Consider the following 19,062-nt stretch of genomic DNA (forward strand, 5'->3'; position numbering starts at 1 on the left):
ACATTTGTTGATTTCTCAAGAAATAAATTCATGCTTTCATAATGCGTAGGGATAAAACTTTTGAAATAAAGACATACGAATATTTTTCAAGGTTAATTGCGAAAAGGTATGTAGACAAGGCGAAAGTAAACAGGAATTGAACAACAAAAAAACAACCACCCAGTATAATCCCACAAGTAGGGTCTGGGGAGGGTAGGATGTACGCAGCCTTACCCCTACCCTGGAGGGGCAAGGAGACTGTTTCCGATAGACCCTCGGCTAAAGACGGTGAAGGAAGCCCTGATATCAAGTAATAGTAAGACCAATAATTAGAAAACTAAATCGAAGATAGCAACCGAGAATATGAAAGCGGTACCAATAACAAGTAATAGCACGACAGTATAATTAGAGAAATAAATCCAAGGCAGCACACGAGAATATGAATGAAGTACTGCTAGCAAACTACGGAATTACCGATGGCAAGTAGTAATGGAACAAGACATGCGAATATAGCAAACTAAGGAAAAACAGGGTACCATACTAGCACTAATACTACCGAACTAGAGAAGACAAAGGAAAATGCACGACTACCTACTAACCTTTTACCCTAATCTTCAACTTCCACACCCTTCTATCTAGGGTCATGTCCTCGGTCAGCTCAAGCTGCTCCATGTCCCGCCTGATCACCTCTCCCCAAGATTTCTTTGGCCTACCTCTACCCCTCCTCTCACCTCCCAATGCCAACCTCTCACATCGCCTGACTGGGGCATCTGTGCTTCTCCTCTTAACATGCCCGAACCATCTCAACCTTGCCTCACGCATATTTGCCTCCACAGGGGCCACTCCCACCTTGTCCCGAATAACTTCACTCATAATTCTATCCAACCTAGTATGTCCACACATCCATCTCAACATACTCATTTCCGCTACTTTCATCTGCTGGACATGAGACTTTTTGACTGGCCAACACTCTGCCCCATACAACATAGTCGGTCTAACCACTACCTTGTAGAACTTACCCTTAAGTCTCAACGACACATTTTTATCACACAAGACACCGGAAGCGAGCCTCCACTTCATCCACCCTGCTCTGATACGGTGTGTGACATCCTCATCTATTTTCTCATTCTTCTGAATTATGGATCCCAGATACTTGAAACTTTCTCTCCTGGGAATAACTTGCGTATCGAGTCTCACATCCCCGTCCGCCTCTTGGGTAACACCGCTGAACTTGCACTCAAAGTATTCTGTCTTGGTCTTGTTCAACTTGAAACCCTTAGACTCTAGAGTATGTCTCCAGACCTCCAGCCTTTCGTTAACGCCACCTCGCGTCTCATCAATTCGGACTATGTCATCCGCAAATAACAAGCACCAAGGCACCTCCCCTTAAATGTGACGCGTCAAAGAATCCATCGCCAGGGAAAACAAAAACGGGCTAAGTGCTGATCCCTGATGCAACCCCATCTCAACCGGAAAGTAGTCAGAGTCTCCTCCTGCTGTCCTAACTTGTGTCTTAGCCCCATCATACATGTCCTGAATCACTCTAATATACACTACAGGCACTCCTTTAGCCTCCAAACATCTCCATAGAACCTCTCTCGGAACTTTGTCGTAGGCTTTCTCCAGGTTAAAACACAGGAATTGAAAAATATCAGAATTCATAGATACATTAAGCAAATCAATTTCTCAAGCAAGCAGGATAAAGAATAAGTCTTTCACAAGTCACAACAATTGACAGTGACATAAATGATCAATGTAGTATGCTGTGCAGTTAATGTGCCGAGATTGTTATAGCCAGTCACGGGACAACTATTTTCTTTTTCTTAAAATTAATTAACACTAAGAGTGTGTTTGGTAGGAAGGAAAATATTTTTCTAGAAAATGTTTTAATGAAAAATGACTGGTTTTATCACTTATTTTTCCTTGTTTGGTTGGTGAGTGAAATTTTTTTTCCGAAAAATAATTTCATAGTGTTTGGTTAGAGAGTAGAAAATAACTTTTAGTAAAATAATTTTTTATGCTACTCTCCTCCCCCCTCCCCCAAATACCCAACGTTTTTAGGACTCTATTTCTTCAAGAATTTAATTTTTTCTTTAAAAATTCATACAAACCCAAAGGAACTAATGTGCTGTTTTATTTTTTTACGCAAATATAATGTTAAAATTTGTGCTCCGTACCTGAAAAGCAAATGCTCTTTTTTGATTTAAAAAGAAAGTACTCTTTCTACAACATGAAAATAAAGTACTCATTTTGTTGAAATAAAAGAAAATACTTTTTCTACATCATGAAAAGAAAATATTTTTTCTACATTATGAAAAGAAAATACTCATTTGTTGAAATGAAAGAAAATAATTTTTCTATATCTTGAAAAGAAAATACCCTTTTTGCTGAAATGCAAGAAAATACTTTTTACTACATCATTTTGTTGAAATGAAAGAAAATACTTTTTACTAGCTACATCATTTTGTTAAAATAAAAGAAAATACTTTTTACTACATCATTTCGTTAAGTCACGAAGAGAAAGTACTTTTTTTGTTAAAATAAAAAAAAATACTTTTTTATATCATAAAAGGAAAATACTTATTTGTTGAAATAAAAAAAATACTCTATCTATTACATGAAAAGAGGGTATTATTAATAATATTTCTATTTAGGGCGGGGTGTGAGGAGTGGGGGTGAGGGTGAGGGTGAGGGTGAGGGTGGGGTGTGGGTGGGTAGGTGTGGGTGTGGATGTGGGTTGGTGAAGATGGGGAATAGGGTAAAGAAGGTTGAAAAGGAGTTTTGAAAAATATTTTTTCTTCTCTTGATAGGGAAAATATTTTCCTCCAATTGGAGGAAAATGAGTTCATGAAAAAAATATTTTCCAACACATTTAAGCCAACTAAACATGAAAAAATTAAAAAAACATACGAAAAATATTTTTCTTCATACCAAACACACCTAAATAATGTCCAATGGATACCCAATGAATTCTCAAAAATTTTATATTATGATTGTAGTTTGTTAAAAGCGATTTAAAGCTGATCGTAAATACCAACTCATATGGGTTTTTTTATACTAAATCAAATAATTTAGTCTGAACAGTTAAGAATCAATGTGAAAATACACATATTACTTAATTATAACTAAGTGAATACTGTTAAGAAACTTAACTCAAAGTATTAATATAATATAAGTAAAAACAAGAGATATAGAGAGAAAGAGATGGGCGGTTCTTATTTCTTCCATGTATTCAAGTGTATACAATGTGATGCCCAAACTCTCTATTTATAGGATAATATTTAGGTAATACAAAGGGATGCCGTGAACATGGTATTAACTATCGAGATCATGGGGGAAGATTATGGAGGTGTTGGAGTTACAACCATAATGGTAAGAAGTAGTGAGAGGTTAATGGAGAAGAGTAGTGGGTGTTACTTCCTTAGGAGTTATGGACATCCACCATAATCAAGTACTTCATAACATTCCCTCTTAGATGTCCAAAGATAATGTGCCTCGTTACAACTTTACTAGGAAAAAATCCAGTGTGAAAAAAATCCTAGTGAAGGAAAAAGAGTACACATATCTTGTAATACGCATTGTTTGTTGCCTCGTTAAAAACCTTGCCAGGAAAATCCAGTGGGATAAAACTTTAGCTAAGAGAAAAAGAGTGCAGTGCGTGCTATACTCCCCCTGACAAAAATATCGCTTGATATCTTGGAGACGATGAATTCCAATCTTGTATAACAATTTCTCAATTGCTGAGTTTGGCAATGCCTTGTGAAGAAGTTTGCCAAATTATCACTTGAACAAATTTGTTGAACATCAATCATTTATGAAATAGAACTTTGGTGAAATATGCTTTATTTTGTCTCCTTCGATAGTCCTTCTTTCAATTGAGCTATGCATGTAGTATCGTCTTCAATATAATTGGAATCTTGTTGAATATCTTAATATGGCAATACCCTCATAGACAAATAGATTATATAAACAACAAACTATGCCCTGCATTTATATAACCAACGAAACCTTGGCAATATTTGTTAGAATAAACAAATTTATATCAAGGATTCTTTTTGCAATATAACACTAATCGTATTTCAGTATCTCCACATAGGTTTTATACTTTCAGGTGTTGGGACTATCCGTCCAACTTCACATTTTCAGATGAAGTCAATTTTTATTGCGTATTTTTTTATTTGGCCAATCATTTATTTGTCCAAATTCCATGGCAGATTTGAGATCAAGATCCTCGTCAACATTAATAATATTGAGCGCTACATTATATTGTTGCGACCAAACACACTCACGCAAGTATACGCGGTCGTCGAGTAATAAAGTGACTAAAAGTCGGATGTCGAACCCACGAGGACTTATGATTAGCTATTAACTAAATTAGACTATCCTAATTATCTAAACAAGAATTAAATCTAAAAATATTTTATTCCAACTAATTAAATAAGAAAAATATAAATAATAAACTTTGAACAGAGAAAGAGCAGAGTTTAATGATATCAATGTAATGAAAACGATCTAGGGTTATGGTCTATCTAACAATCCTATTGTATTCTTCAATTGAATTGACCGACTAATTTATCTAGCTTATTGGTTGACAGGGTTAATATTGCTCATAAGAATCTGTCGAATTCTTACTCGCCTATTCCAGCTAACTTAACGCCTATATGTCTATGGAGTGAGAATCAACAAGAACGCATTTATAATTCCTGTAAATCAACCAAGCAAGGCAATTAGGTATATGTCTATCCTAACCACGAATCCGTTCCCCGATGCCCGAGTTCAAGAACTTGCCCTACTCAATCCTATATGCAATATAGAATTCCCACTTTCGAGTTCAATTCTAGATTCGTAGATAATATTCAATTGGTGATCAAGCAATTAAATAATTAAGTGCAAGATTGAATAAATAAACTAATATGATAAATCAAGTAGTCAAAATCAATATCCGAATAACAATAGTCATGAAAGAACCACAACCCTAGAACGTGAAGTTTAGCTCCACATAGACATGGTAGCCAAACAACAAATCATACAAAGACACATAACAATTACTAAGTTTGGTGGGAGAAAGATGAAACTTGATGAATTCCAGCCTCCACAGCTTTTTCGTGGCTTTTTCCCTCTCCCCAATATGTTCGATAACCTAAAGGAGGCGTTTTTGGCTTATATATTGCGTACAAAAGTCGTGGGCCAAAGCTCTCCTATTCCTAGTCCAAATCGGCTTCAGGGATTGATGCTAAGGTGGATGCGACGCATCCACCTCGTCCTCCATTTCAATTTTTGCCTGCGAAGGTGGATGCGACGCATCCACCTTGTCCTCTATTTCTCAGCTTTGCATGCGAAGGTGGATGCGACGCATCCACCCCTAGTTCCTCCATCTCAGCTTTGCCCAGGTGCGGATGCTATGCAAATGCTATGGGCCGACTTCACTGCTAAGGGTGCGCGAAATCTGATCTTTTTCTAGATTGGATGCGACGCATCCAATCTCTCTTCCTCTACCTAGAGCACCTTTTCTTCATATTTTTGCACTCCAAACACCCTAATTCACCACACACAACTCAATTAGTCATAAAACCAATAATTAAACCATGTTGGGTATTTTAAAGATCAAATAACATCAAGAAGCGGTTAAAATATGGGTAAAGTAACATCAACACATATCGAAATATGCCAAACATCAATACCCTCATAGACAAATAGATTATATAAACAACAAACTATGCCCTGCATTTATATAACCAACGAAACCTTGGCAATATTTGTTAGAATAAACAAATTTATATCAAGGATTCTTTTTGTAATATAACACTAATCGTATTTCAGTATCTCCACATAGGTTTTATACTTTCAGGTGTTGGGACTATCCGTCCAACTTCATATTTTTCAGATGAAGTCAATTTTTATTGCGTATTTTTTCATTTGGCCAATCATTTATTTGTCCAAATTCCATGGCAGATTTGAGATCAAGATCCTCGTCAACATTAATAATATTGAGCGCTACATTATATCAACAATATCGTCGACAGTCATTTTATATTGGTTCCACTATAACTCAATAAAGACATAACTTATTGAGATCCTTTTATCTCATTATTTTCAGGTACTTGAGCCTCTCCTATGAGGTCTTATGAAGTATTATGTCATGGTGCTCTTCTAGAGCACTTGCCTTCTTATTATGACCATCTTGATAATTTGCTTCTCTCCTTCTTCAAGGAGTTTTATCTTTGGAACTGATTGGTCTATTACGCTTTATGCGTTCCATAGACTCTGTCCATCATGGACTTTATTTTATTTGGAACATTAGCATATGAAATATGAGATTTAGCTTTAGGCTAGCAAATGCGCCTGGCAATATTCTGCAAATGAATTATCACTTGAATTTCAAGTTCAGATTTTCTTGTACGAGGATCTTGATGTACTCATAATAATTCATTTCATGTATTGCTTTTTCAGCTGCCAATTTTCTTCCCCTTATGTTGGGATCACCAACACATATCTCAACCTTATTTGAAGACCCATCTTTGTGCATTGTGGTGGAATAAATAAACTATATAACACATCCGTATCTCTAGATGAAAATTATTTGGTTCCTAACCCTGAACCAATTGTGATAGGAAGAATTTATTTTAACTTGTTGGCTAGATGCGTACACACGCTGTTGTATATTAAATAATATACCTCACACCAAATTTTATTTTGGTAGTTTTGTTCTCATAACCAATGGTTTAGCTATAATTGGAGGCATACAATTTCTGCTAAACCAACTTGGATTTAAACCAGTATTATCAAGATAAATCATCATTATTTTAGAACTGTGCTCTAATAATTTGAGCAAGCAACCTTGCAAAAGCCAAACTGCAAGTTGATAATAAACGCACATGTGACCATACAATAAATGCATCTATGAAAATCATATAATAGTAAACGGTCCACATAGCAGGTGATTGAGACCAATATATATATATCACCTTTTATTAGTTCTAGAAATCAAGGGATTCAATCCCAACCTTAGCTGTTGATGGTTTAATAACCAATTTACCTTGAGAACAAGCAGAACAAGGGAATTACTTAAATTGAAGAATCTTCTTATTCTTCAATGTGTGCCCATTTGAATTCTCTATTATTTTGCGCATCATGTTAGAACCAGGATGACCCAACTGGTCATGCCAAATGATAAAATCATTAGAAGTAGTAAATCTTTTGTTTATTATGGCATGTGATTCAACCACACCAATGTTTGTGTGGTACAATCGAGAAGAAAATGAGGGTAATTTTTCGTGCACACATTTTCCCACCCCTTTTATTGTAGTAATATAAAGGTATTCAACCTTTCCTTCGTTAGAGGTCTCAACATGGTAGCCATTTTGGCAAATAGCTTTGAAACTCAACAAGTTTCTTTAAGACTTACTACAATACAATACATTATTAATAGTTAATATCGTTCTTTCAGGTGGTAATAAGGCCGCTCTTCCAGAGCCCTTAATTAACTTTGTACTACCAGATATTGTATTAACATAGGCCTTTTTCATAACTAAATAAAAGAAAAATTTCTTTTCTCTTAATATTGTGTGAGTTGTAGCACTATCCAAAAGGCATAAATCTTCATTACTCATCTTGGATCCAATTGAACACTGGAGAATTTTATTTTCTTCATAAAAAAATAAAAGTACACCATGAGAAATACGGAAAAACTAACAACACCAATAACAACATAAGACAACTTAAGTACTACTTGAAAATAAAAATAACTTTAGAACGAGACGAAAAAAATACTGAAAATAAAAATAACAACATAATTACATTCCCCAGTAAAATGATCAAACTTTAGTTTTGATCTCCAAAGAAGTCTTCAACTTCCAAATGAGTAAGATCATCGAGGCCTTCAAAATCATCATCATTCAAAGCAAGATTTGCCTCGGCATTATCAGAATTTTGTTTGAAGGCCCTACCTCAAAATTATTTTTAAAGGTCAAGTGAGACTCCACTGGGGCATTAGCAGAAAATGCTCCAACATTATTTGCCTTTCTTTTTATAGAGTTTTGATAAAGTTTGACAAAATGCTCAGGTGCACGACATTCAATTTTTCAATGACCTTTCATGCCACATCGGTGGCAGTTACCGCTTTTGCCTCTCGAATGATTGTTTTGAGAACTCATATTGTTCTCTCGTTTGCCATGACCACCACGATAACGATTATTATATCGTATCTTGCCATTGCCATGCCCACGTATATTCATATGGCTATGATAATTATTCTGTCTTTTTTCAGACTTATCACGTCTCGCTACCATATTCACTTCAGGAAGCGGAGCTGACCCTATGGGTCAGGCTTCATGATTTTTCAGCAAAAGGGTATTATGTTGCTCAGCCATCAGAAGGCATGAGATCAATTTAGAATACTTTTTAAAACCTCTTTCATGGTATTGCTGCTGTAATACCATATTTGAGGCATGAAAAGTCGTAAGAGTCTTTTCCAATAAATCCTCATCAGTCATAACATCCCCACATAATTTTAATTGGGAAGTTATTCGAAATACAGCAGAGTTGTACTCACTTATGGTCTTAAAATCTTGCAACCGTAAGTGCATCCACTCATATCAAGCCCTTGGAAATACCGTAACATTAGGGTGATCATACCTTTCCTTTAGTCCAGTCCACAATTCAAGTGGATCTTTCATTATCAAATATTCAACCTTCAAACCTTCATCCAAATGATGGCGAAGGAAAATCATGGCCTTTGCTTTGTCTTGATGCCTCATTACCCTGAGTAATGGTGTCACCAAGGCCTTTAGCGACTAAGTGAATCTCAACATCGAGAACCCATAATAGGTAATTCTTTCCAGAAATGTCAAGTGTCACAAACTCAAGCTTTGACAAATTCGACATAATAAAAACTATCAAAAAAGATAAATAATTAGAAATCATTAGAATAATAGCGTAAAGAATCTTAAAAATTGACATAATATCAAATTTGTGATCGATATACACTAAAGTGATAATTCCATAGAAAAGAATACTATTTTTTTCTTCAAATTATTAGTATATCTTTGATTTTAACTAGAACAAAAATGTCTTCTAACTTTAACACAATTTCAAATGTCGAACAACATAAAACAAGTATTCTTCTCTCAATTAATTCTATTAACATGAAAATTAGCAACTTTCACATGACAATCATGTAAATAACTTAAAATAAAGAAACAAAGAATTCTTTATTTTTACACATATCCAGAGATGTGAGAAATTATAAAGCTGCATATTAAAGACACTAACCATGAAATTAAAATATACAACGAAGAAAATAGAACGAACAAATATACCTGAACAGTGAAAAGAGCTCAACTTCGTGCTGATAACGTATTAAGAAACTTAGCTCAAAGTAATAATATAATACAAGAAAATAGGTAAGAATGTAGAGAGAAAGAGATGGGAGATTTTTATTTCTTCCATCTATTCAAGTGTATACAATGTCATGCCCAAACCCTCTATTTATAGGATGATATTTAGGTAATACAAAAGGATATCATGAACATGGTATTAACTATTAAGATCATGGGAAAAGATCATGGAGGTGTTGGAGTTACAAACATAATGGTAAGAAGTAGTGGGGGGTTAATGGAGAAGAGTAGTGGGTGTTACTTCCTTAGGAGTTATGGACATCCACCATAATCAAGTATTTTATAGCAAATACATATATGCTTATAAAAGACATATATCTTATAAGTATTTGTTAGTTAATGTAAAATAACTTTTTATTAAACTTAGGCAAAATACATAAAGACCCCATTAAACTTGACCAAAAAATAGTTTTGAATACTTTAGCTAAACGGGTGTTCTTTTACCCCCCCTAAACACATTGCAAGTAAATTTTATTCCACCCTGCATGGCCCCAGACCAGTTAAAGACTAACGAGTGTGAGCCACACTCTTTCTGGTGATGCCACGTCATAAATGAACTCAAATCTTTTAATGATTCGGTCCATTACTTAAAAACCCGCCCAATTAAAATACCCGACCCGCTACCTTTTATTTTTTACCCTAGGCTAAATTACCCAACCTCATTTATCTCTAAACAAAACGAGAAAAGGGCTGATGAAGTCAAAACCTAGTGTTGATTTTTCCACAAATCTCGTCGATTAGAGTGTAGATACTGAAGATCGTTGGCTTCTCTTGTAGGTTCTTCTTGTTTTCTTCAATCTCTTGTCGAATTTGAAGTGTAAAAAAATATTTACGGACATTTTTCTTATTTACTGATTTCAGTTCGAAGAAATGGCTTTTGAGCTCGTTATACTGAGGATGTTCCATGGAGGTCAGTTACAACAATATCCTATCAACTACGAAGGTGGTATTATGACAGAGTACTTTGATATTGATAGATTTTCGTATTTTAAGTTTGTAAACTATGTGAAAGAAAATATGTATAATTGTGAAACATGTGACATTTATGTGAGACCACCTAATTCTAGCACTTTGGTAAAAATTTTAACTGATAGGGATATTATGGGTATTGTGCCTCTATTAAAAAATAGGGATATATTTGAAGTGTATGTGTCCCACTCTGTTGATGAAGCATTAGTGGTCCCTCCAGCTATTGAATATGTAAGCCATGTGTGTGGGGAATCTAGTGTGTCTTTTGATAAAGGGATAGATCAAAGTGTTGGGGGCAGCGAAGGTGTAGGGTTTGAAGAACCACAAAATAGTATCCCTGCTACTGATAATGTGCCTGGTGGGGATGAGGGTGGTCCTTCTAATCTTGATGATACTCCATTAGTTGAAACCGATGTAAAAAGCAGTGACCATAGTACATATTCAGAAATTGAAGAGCTGTTTGAGGAAGGGGAAGAAGAATATGGTAGTGATATTGATGAGGAGTATAGGAATTTAATAGAAGAGCAGAAAAATGTGCATAGAAGGAAGAGAAAAGAGAAATAGGTTCAAACCATACATGCCAAGTAAGGTAAAAAGGTCCAGATGTAGGATATGATGAGTATGCAGCTATATCTTTAGAGGGTAAGATTGCTGGATATGAGCCATACTATTCCTCAGATAAAGCTGGTAGTTTTGAAACAGATCCTGATAAAACTACTTATGATGAAGGTGAAGATGAAGTCCAACAGCCAGTAAGAGCAAGAAGAAAACAACAAAATAGGGTTATCTTTGATCCTAATTGTAAGTTAATTGTTTGGGAAACTAGACTTTCTTTTGAGAGTGTTAGACAGTTTAGAGAAGCACTTACTAAGTATGCAGTTGATGAACATGTAGAATTAGATTAGTATGTTAATGCACCAACAAGGGTGAGGGTAAAGTGTTGTGCTGGCTGTCCATGGCTCTTGTTTGCTAGTTATGATTCTAGGACAAACGATTTTATAGTGAAGAACTATAATCCACTTCACAAGTGCAATGGGACTATCAAGAACAAACTGTGCAACTCAAAGTACTTGGCAGAAAGATACAAGGACAAAGTAATTTCCGAACCAAATATTAGAATCTTTAAGTTCCAGGAGTTAGTTCAAAAGGAGTTAGAAGTGTATATTGGAAGGACTGTTGCAAGGAAAACCAAGAATATTGCATTAACACAGATTATGGGAGACCATGTTAAGGAGTTTGGTAGAATTCTGGACTATAGAGATGGGCTGCTAAGGACTAATCCAGGCAGCACATGTATTGTGAGACTTAGTAAAGAAACACATGAAGATGGAAGGAAAATATTTGTAGCATTTTATATCTGATTTGATGCATTGAAGAAGGCCTTCCTTGATAGTTGTAGGAGGTATATTGGGTTTGATGGTTATTTTTTGAAAGGTGTATGTAAAGGGCAATTACTTGTGGCTATTTGTAAGGATGAGAATAATTACATGTTGCCATTGGCTTGGGCAGTAGTTGAAGTTGAAAACACATTTAATTGGAGATGGTTTGTGAACCTTTTAAAGAATGATCTTGAGCTTGGAGATGGGACAGAGTTGACTGTTATTACAGACATGCAGAAGGTAACTTATATTATGTTAAATGTGTTGTTCAAATCTGTTAATTCTATTTATTCTTTTAACTATTTATATTTTAACTATTTATCTTTTATATGTTGTAGGGACTTGACAAAACAATCAGTGAGATCCTCCCACAGGCAGAACATAGGATGTGTGCCATGCACATCCTAGCAAACTGGTCAAAAAAAATGGAGAGGCATTGAGAGAAGGAACTGTTTTTGGAGATGTGCTAGGTCAACTTATGAACAAGAGTTAAAAAACAATCTTGATCACATGGAGAAACTAGGAGATAAAATAGTTGAAGACCTGCAATACTATAACAAAGAGAGGTGGTGCAAGGTATATTTCAAGTATTTCAGCAATCGTGACAGTGTTGACAACAATATGGCTGAAATTTTTAATTCTTGGATATTGGGACCAAGGCACAAGACAATCGTCACAATTCTTAAATAGATTAGGGTGAAGATGATGATAAGAATAGCACAAATGAGGGATTTCTGTGATACTTGGATCAGTGATATTTCTCCAATGGCACTGAAGGTGTTACAGGAGAACACAGCAAAATCAATAAAATGTGTGGTGCACTGGAATGGTCAATATGGTTATGAAGTGAAGGAAGGACACACCAGTAAGCATATAGTGAATCTGAACATGCTAACCTGCACTTGTAGAGCTTGGATGCTGAAGGGTATACCATGTGCTCATGCTGTAGCTGCTATCCATTTCAAAAAATTGGAGCCAGTTAACTACATTGCACATTGGTACCATAGGGAGACTTATATGAAAACCTACAGTTACTTCCTTCAGCCTGTACAAAATATGAAGATGTGGCCACAATTACAAAACCCTTCAGTTATACCACCAGAAGTAAGAGTAATGCCTGGCAGGCTTAAGAAAGTGAGAAGGAAGGAACCAACTGAAAACAAAATAGGAAAGCTTTCCAAAAGAGGTACCCAGATGACCTGCAACAACTATCATGCTAAATGCCATAACAAGAAAGGTTGTCACAAGGCTACACAAGGTACTGCAAGATCAACTGGTGGTGCAAAGTCATCAAGTGTTGGTTCTTCATCAATACCTTCAGTTCAAAGTATACCAAAACAGGAACAGGAACAGGAACAGGAAGACCAAGAGGTTCAACAAAATATGTAATTATTCTGAAGTTACTTCTATAGACTGCATATTTGTAGGTCTATTTTATGTTTAACCTCTTAATAATTTACACTTTTTATAGGATATTGCTACTGGTATAGGAAGAGAGACACCCTATAAAAGGCCAAGAATGATTGGTATGGGAATTCTACAAACAGAAAGTGGAGCTTCCATCTATAATGTAAGCATATAATGTCAACTGTGACTATGAACTCATTTTGATGAAACTTAGATGTAAACTAACTAAGTTTGTTTCTGTGAATATAGCCTGGAATGTCAGTTGTGCCTAGGAACTCTGCAGTAGTGACTGGAAATATTGGACACAAACCAAGAACATGGGTGAAATAAAAAGGTAAAGAAGTTATCACCTCAAGAAATCTTCAACATATTCAAGCTAAGAAAAGAATAGAGACAAGGTCAAAGGCATCTGAAAGAGTTCGTTTGAGCCAAACAAGTTCATCAGCACCACAATCAACTGCCAGTAGATATTAGAACTTTAGTGTTTTTGTTTGCCTTTTGGCAGTTGGTATATGTAAAGACAAATGAATTTCTATTTTGGTATATAACTATATTCATCAATGACTGCAAGTTTTTAAGTCTATGGTATTATGTGCAGCAATGACTGTTGATTTGTAGGTCTATTACTGAAAATGATAAGCAGCAATGACTGCAATTTTGTTAAGTCAGTTTCTGTGTTCTTCTGTTTAAGTCTGTTTTTCTGCAATATGCAATAGTTACTGCAGATTTGTAGGTTTGTTTACTGGAAATGATATGCAGTAATGATTACAATTTTGTTAAGTCAGTTTTTCAGTTTTTCTATTTAAGTCTGTTGCAAAGTTGTTAATATGTTTTCTGCATAAATATGCTGCTAATATACAACAATGACTGCAAAGTTGTTGATCTATTTTTCTGTATAATTATGCTGCTAATATGCAGCAGTGACTGCAGATTTCTAAGTCAATATAAAGCCTACATTTGTAATAGAGATATTGCCAATTTTCACAACACAAACTATATCAACAAGGTGCATTATATTACAACAAAAGTTACACCAAATTTTTACAAAATATGCTGGAATTTTGTTAAGCAATACTAAAGATACTACTGCTACAACTAACCTAAGGCAACTTCATTGAATGATTTTTCATATATACTAGATGAAACCAATAACTTATAGCTATAACACATCCACACAATATAAAAAATCAAAGTACTTTCTCCCTAATCTTGGACTTAACCAAACTGATCCTCCACTTCTTCTCCCTTCCTTTTATCTTCTCTCTCTCTCCAACTTCTCTAATTGCATCTCTATCTTCCTTTCCACTTGTTTTTTTTTCTAGGCTTCTCAACACTTTCATACACTTCCAATGCACTTTCAAGTTCACCAATTTTCTCCACCAGTTTAGGAATAACAAATTTCGATCTTGAATCAATTTCTGCATCTCTCCAACGCCAAAAATCACAAGATCTTGGACCCTACAATGATGAAACGCAAAGAATTAAGTAAAGGTCAATCAGTGAAATCTTCAACTAATTTACAAAAATTAAACTTACCCCATAGTATGGACACACCCAATATCTTCTACCGGGGTTTCGAGAGGTCCAAGCAGTCATTATCGGGAACACATAACCATGGTTGCAGCGCACTTCTTCATTCAATCTTGATCATCATCTTCCATGCAAAGCCTAGCCAAGGTAGTTGACCGCATTGTCGACTAAGCCCTAAAATAAGATGAACCCCTCAAATAAGAAGAAATTCGAAACACTCAATAAGCCCTAAAATTAGATGAACCAAAAGATTATAGAGAAGAATAAGGCTTTGATTCAGATAAAAGGATTCGAAATTGTAGGTCTTGGCCAGAATTTATAAGTAATTGAAGGAGAGGAGATTTAGGGTTATTGAAGAAGAGAAGAAGAATTGGATCGGATAATTGGAGATTTTACCGTTGGGTATCCTTATTAAGTAAAGAGTCTCTTTTACCTTTGGGTCTCTTTATTTTATAATGATTTTTCTTTTCTTTTTTAAATTAATTTTATCCATTAATTTTAGTGTAAAACGCGCTCACAAATCAAATGTTTCCACGCGCTGGGTCTGGGGTCATGGAGAGTGAAACAAAATTCACTTACAATGTGTTTAGGGGTAAAAGAATATCCATTTAGTTAAAAAGTGTTCAAACCTATTTTTTGGACAAGTTTAACGAGGTCTTTTATGTATTTTGCCCTAAACTTATTTTAGTAAATTGTGGCAGTTGATGAATATTTTGGTTAAAGGGCACCATTTTGAGACACGTTGGCCTTTTCTTTTTTGGTTGAAGATAAATTCATGCTTCATTTTGCAAAGCAAAATAGAGTATTCACAAAATGAAGATGAAATAGGAAAAGATTGATAGAACAGAATGATGACAACCGGCCAATACAAACAAAATGCAAGTCCAGTTGTGGTGGCATAGTCATACCTCTTCTTCACTGCCCCTATCTTCAATTTTGTACCGTGAAGAAGCCATAGCAGCTGGTGCTACGTGGCACCTCCACAACAACACTGCCTTACCCGCCGCCGCCCTCAGCCTCAGGTTTAACCGAAACCCTAACCAAAAGTCTCGAAGATTCCGTCTTGCTACTTTCACGTCAAACGCTACATTTGACGATGGCGATACTCGGAATGATAATGTCAATGATAAGGGAGACCAAGGCGACGACGATGACGGCGTTGAGATTGAGATTGAAAAATTGGGGAAACGTCGTCGGAGAATTCGATCTAAGATAGCCGTGAACGCCAGCTTGCAAAACGTGTGGGAAGTCCTCACTGATTATGAAAGGTTAGCTGATTTCATTCCCGGTCTTGCCGTCAGCCAGTTGCTTCAAAAGGAACCTAATTTCGCCCGGCTTCTTCAGGTCTTTGCCTTTTAATTCTTGCTAACCTTTTATTTATTGATATAGAAACTACTCCAATTAGAGATGTACTAGTTTCTAGAATTATTCAAACTATTGACTTATAAGAAAAATAACAACAGCTGCTGCTGCTACCATTACTATTGAGCTTGCAAATCGCCATACATTAAGTCTGTTTTAGACAAGAGTTTAAGTTCTCCGTACTAATGGTACAAAATAATTTACTCAATCAGGTCGCTTAAAAAGTAACCTCCTAGAGGCTAGAATAAATGTTAAGTAACCTACTACAGTTAAATTACGCTAATGATATAAAAAATTCATTACAATGTTGGTGTATATAGCTTAAATCCTTTAGACAATTGTGTATGTTGCTTTGCAATCCTTACTGCCTGATGAAAATCTAAGCAACTTGACTTTTTACCACCGATATGTCAAAAGTCAAATTGTACAAAGGTGCTCTTTTCTTGGCAAGATCAAGACATGAAAAACTCCGAAACAACTTAACATCTCATCACTATCATCGGGCTAAGTTATGAATCACACTGCTCGATTCCAATCGGTCACACACACATGCGCACACACACATATATGAAACTCATTACTCAAACAGAGAGAAAGAAAGCTCTTTACATTCAATTGAATGTGAACCAAATGTTTCTTCTTTTGACAAATAGCAACATGCTGCTCCTTATGGGAATTTATTGACTTTGCCACTCACTGAGGTTTAATTATGAGTTGTGCACATTTTAACAATGGTCTATCTGATATTTTGGATCTATTAATTTACAGTCAAAAGACAACATGCCTATATTTTCTCTGGTTTGTGAATTTCCATGACATATCAGTAATATGTCATTAGTATGATATTAATGACATTGTATAATATTGAACAGATTGGGGAGCAAGACTTAGCATTTGGACTCAAATTTAATGCTAAAGGTATTGTTGATTGTTATGAGAAAGATCTTGAAGATCTCCCCATTGGTCAGAGGCGTGATATTGAGTTTAAGATGATGGAGGGTGACTTCTATCTTTTTGAAGGGAAATGGTCTATCGAACAGGTGGTGGATTCTTCCTTCCCTTTTTCTATTCCTTCCTCTGCCATTCAGTTGTTATTAGGAACTCAGTGGAAAACGTGCAACGCGAGGTTATAGAAATTGAAACAACACTCGAAGATCCCATATGTTTTTTTCTAGAATGTCTTCAAGGTATGCATGATAAATTAGTGATAAAAGTCATACTGATAATTTTACTAACCTCTACAAAGATCAGAAAAAGTAAAGCTTGAAAAATCAACTCTTTGAATCTATGAGTTAAAGTTCATTTGCAATAATTCTACAACTATGAGCTGATTCTCCTTTTGAAATGTAGTCATGAGTTTTCATTGCATCTTACAATTGTTTTTCCAGTTTTCTTGAGAACCCTTACATTTCTTTGTATTGTGGAAACATGCAGTGCAACACAGGTAGTGTTAACAAGCATGATTCTTCTGTGGGCCAACCATTTCATACAACTCTCTTCTACATTGTTGATGTCGAACCTAAGCTTTGGTTGCCTGTGCGAGTTATTGAAGGCAGACTCTGTAAGGAGATAAAAACCAACCTGCAGTCTGTTAGGGAAGAGGCACAAAAAGTATATCTTACTTCATCATCATCTTATTAACTGTTAACTAATTACTACCATTTATTGTTGAAGAAATGTATATATTACCATCCACATAATACAATTTTTACCAAAGCAACGTCTGTTTTGGTTGCACTCATTTTGATTATGTGGATTAACTGCTATAGGTTCATAGTAGTTCAATTAATTGGGTCAATATGAGTATAAGATCTAAAAATAAAGACTTTGTTGCCAGGAAAATTTCTCAGTCTGGCCTGTTTACATTTCTCCCTTCCCCTCTTGTCATTTTGCCTGGTCTCCTAGTTATTGTCATAAATTCTTAGGAATTTCCATCCTACTGATTGCATTCTAATGTATCTAGTGAGCGAGCAATTTCTGCTGTACAGTGGTGTTCTTGCTACCTTAAAATTCTGATCTCTTTTTGGTATGTGAAAAACTGTTATCTTGCCTTGATTTCCATTATTCACCTTAGATTTTTCGCTGAAAGTAATCTCTCAAATGCTAGTACCATATCACGTATCATTTTCTTTTTGCTCCACATCCCGTGGGAAGTGTTTTCTCTCCCATATTATTGAAACTATTGAAAGAACATGTTGCATTGAGACTCAAACTTTGCAAGTATTAGATGAGCAGATGTATTATGATTCAATACATGTTGTAGGGGAATATTAATAGCTCAATTGGGCTACATTAGCTTTCCCCTGGGAGTTCGATTTTCCTACCTTGTAATCCTCCCCTATTTTCCCTACCCCTACCCCTATGTATAATGAGAAAAAAAAATACATGTGGTAGAAATGTTGTTTGGGGTGTGTGTGTGTGTTGGGGGGGGGGGGGGGTTATTTCTTTAATTCCAAGGTTTGCTCATTCATTAGTTGCATTACGAACATTCTCCTTGTGAATCTCAATCTGGAAGGGATGGGCATCGTAATTGCCGAAAATGTGAAAGGTGCAATTTCTCAATGGAATAGTCCACACTCCACACATTGGCAAGATAATTTCTAAATTTCTTGTAGCCAGTGTTTACGTCGACCCAATATACATTTATCATATAAACATGGTTAAGTGATATATTTTCACATATTTTTTAATTGCTATGGTTTAATTTCTTGGTTTGGTTTAAATAACGGGCGTCTCTAATTATTTACCATAGCATAGTGCCCTACTATTTGCTGACTTTAATAACGCAATATACGTTTGGAAGGGAATATGAGCATTTAATTTATTCCATGTGCTCAGGACTGCCATTATATATTCACCCTCGCCGAGAATAAGGAATATGTACTTGTGATCTGCAAAATGATATATCCATCAATTACAATTATTCTTCAGCACGCGTATGGTCAAAAGTATATACTAATTTAATGCTAAAGTACAGCGTTAGGACCGACGGAGAAATGCCCTCTTACCTGCTCAGGGGTGGTGATATGATTGTGATATAT

At 35.5% G+C, this 19,062-nt stretch overlaps 2 protein-coding genes across 4 annotated transcripts; one reads left to right on the forward strand and one right to left on the reverse strand.

Annotated features, from left to right (window-relative positions):
- Positions 1-221: 221 nt before the first annotated feature.
- LOC138907160 (uncharacterized) lies at positions 222-8,862 on the reverse strand. Its single transcript, XM_070197488.1, has 2 exons — positions 8,739-8,862; positions 222-1,364 (listed from the first exon to the last, which is right to left on the reverse strand). The coding sequence occupies exons 1-2, from the start codon at positions 8,860-8,862 to the stop codon at positions 574-576; spliced, it is 915 nt and encodes a 304-aa protein (XP_070053589.1). The 3' UTR covers positions 222-573.
- A 6,546-nt stretch (positions 8,863-15,408) lies between these two features.
- LOC104096326 (uncharacterized) lies at positions 15,409-17,741 on the forward strand. 3 transcript variants are annotated; one of them, XM_009602684.4, is made up of 3 exons: positions 15,409-16,003; positions 16,894-17,061; positions 17,456-17,741. In XM_009602684.4, exons 1-3 carry the CDS (start codon positions 15,536-15,538, stop codon positions 17,660-17,662), a joined length of 843 nt encoding a protein of 280 aa, XP_009600979.1. In that variant the 5' UTR covers positions 15,409-15,535; the 3' UTR covers positions 17,663-17,741. The 3 variants fall into 3 exon arrangements, 2 of the variants coding, with proteins under 2 accessions (XP_009600979.1, XP_018626405.1); XR_011411582.1 differs by having other exon boundaries at positions 15,426-16,003; positions 16,894-17,208; XM_018770889.3 differs by having other exon boundaries at positions 15,428-16,003; positions 16,894-17,064.
- The last annotated feature ends 1,321 nt before the right edge of the window (positions 17,742-19,062 follow it).

This window comes from Nicotiana tomentosiformis, chromosome 1, assembly GCF_000390325.3.
Source record: "Nicotiana tomentosiformis chromosome 1, ASM39032v3, whole genome shotgun sequence".
NCBI lineage: Eukaryota > Viridiplantae > Streptophyta > Magnoliopsida > Solanales > Solanaceae > Nicotiana > Nicotiana tomentosiformis.

What these genes read in the sequence shown, in the direction of transcription:
- LOC138907160 (XM_070197488.1), bottom strand. Translation starts at nt 8,862, where the DNA reads ATGTCGAATTTGTCAAAGCTTGAGTTTGTGACACTTGACATTTCTGGA. An exon ending in TGGTGACACCATTACTCAGG is followed by an intron (nt 1,365 to 8,738) that starts GTAATGAGGCAT and finishes GTCACATTTAAG; the next exon opens with GGGAGGTGCCTTGGTGCTTG.
- LOC104096326 (XM_018770889.3), top strand. Translation starts at nt 15,536, where the DNA reads ATGCAAGTCCAGTTGTGGTGGCATAGTCATACCTCTTCTTCACTGCCC. An exon ending in ATTTCGCCCGGCTTCTTCAG is followed by an intron (nt 16,004 to 16,893) that starts GTCTTTGCCTTT and finishes AATATTGAACAG; the next exon opens with ATTGGGGAGCAAGACTTAGC. An exon ending in AATGGTCTATCGAACAGGTG is followed by an intron (nt 17,065 to 17,455) that starts GTGGATTCTTCC and finishes GGAAACATGCAG; the next exon opens with TGCAACACAGGTAGTGTTAA.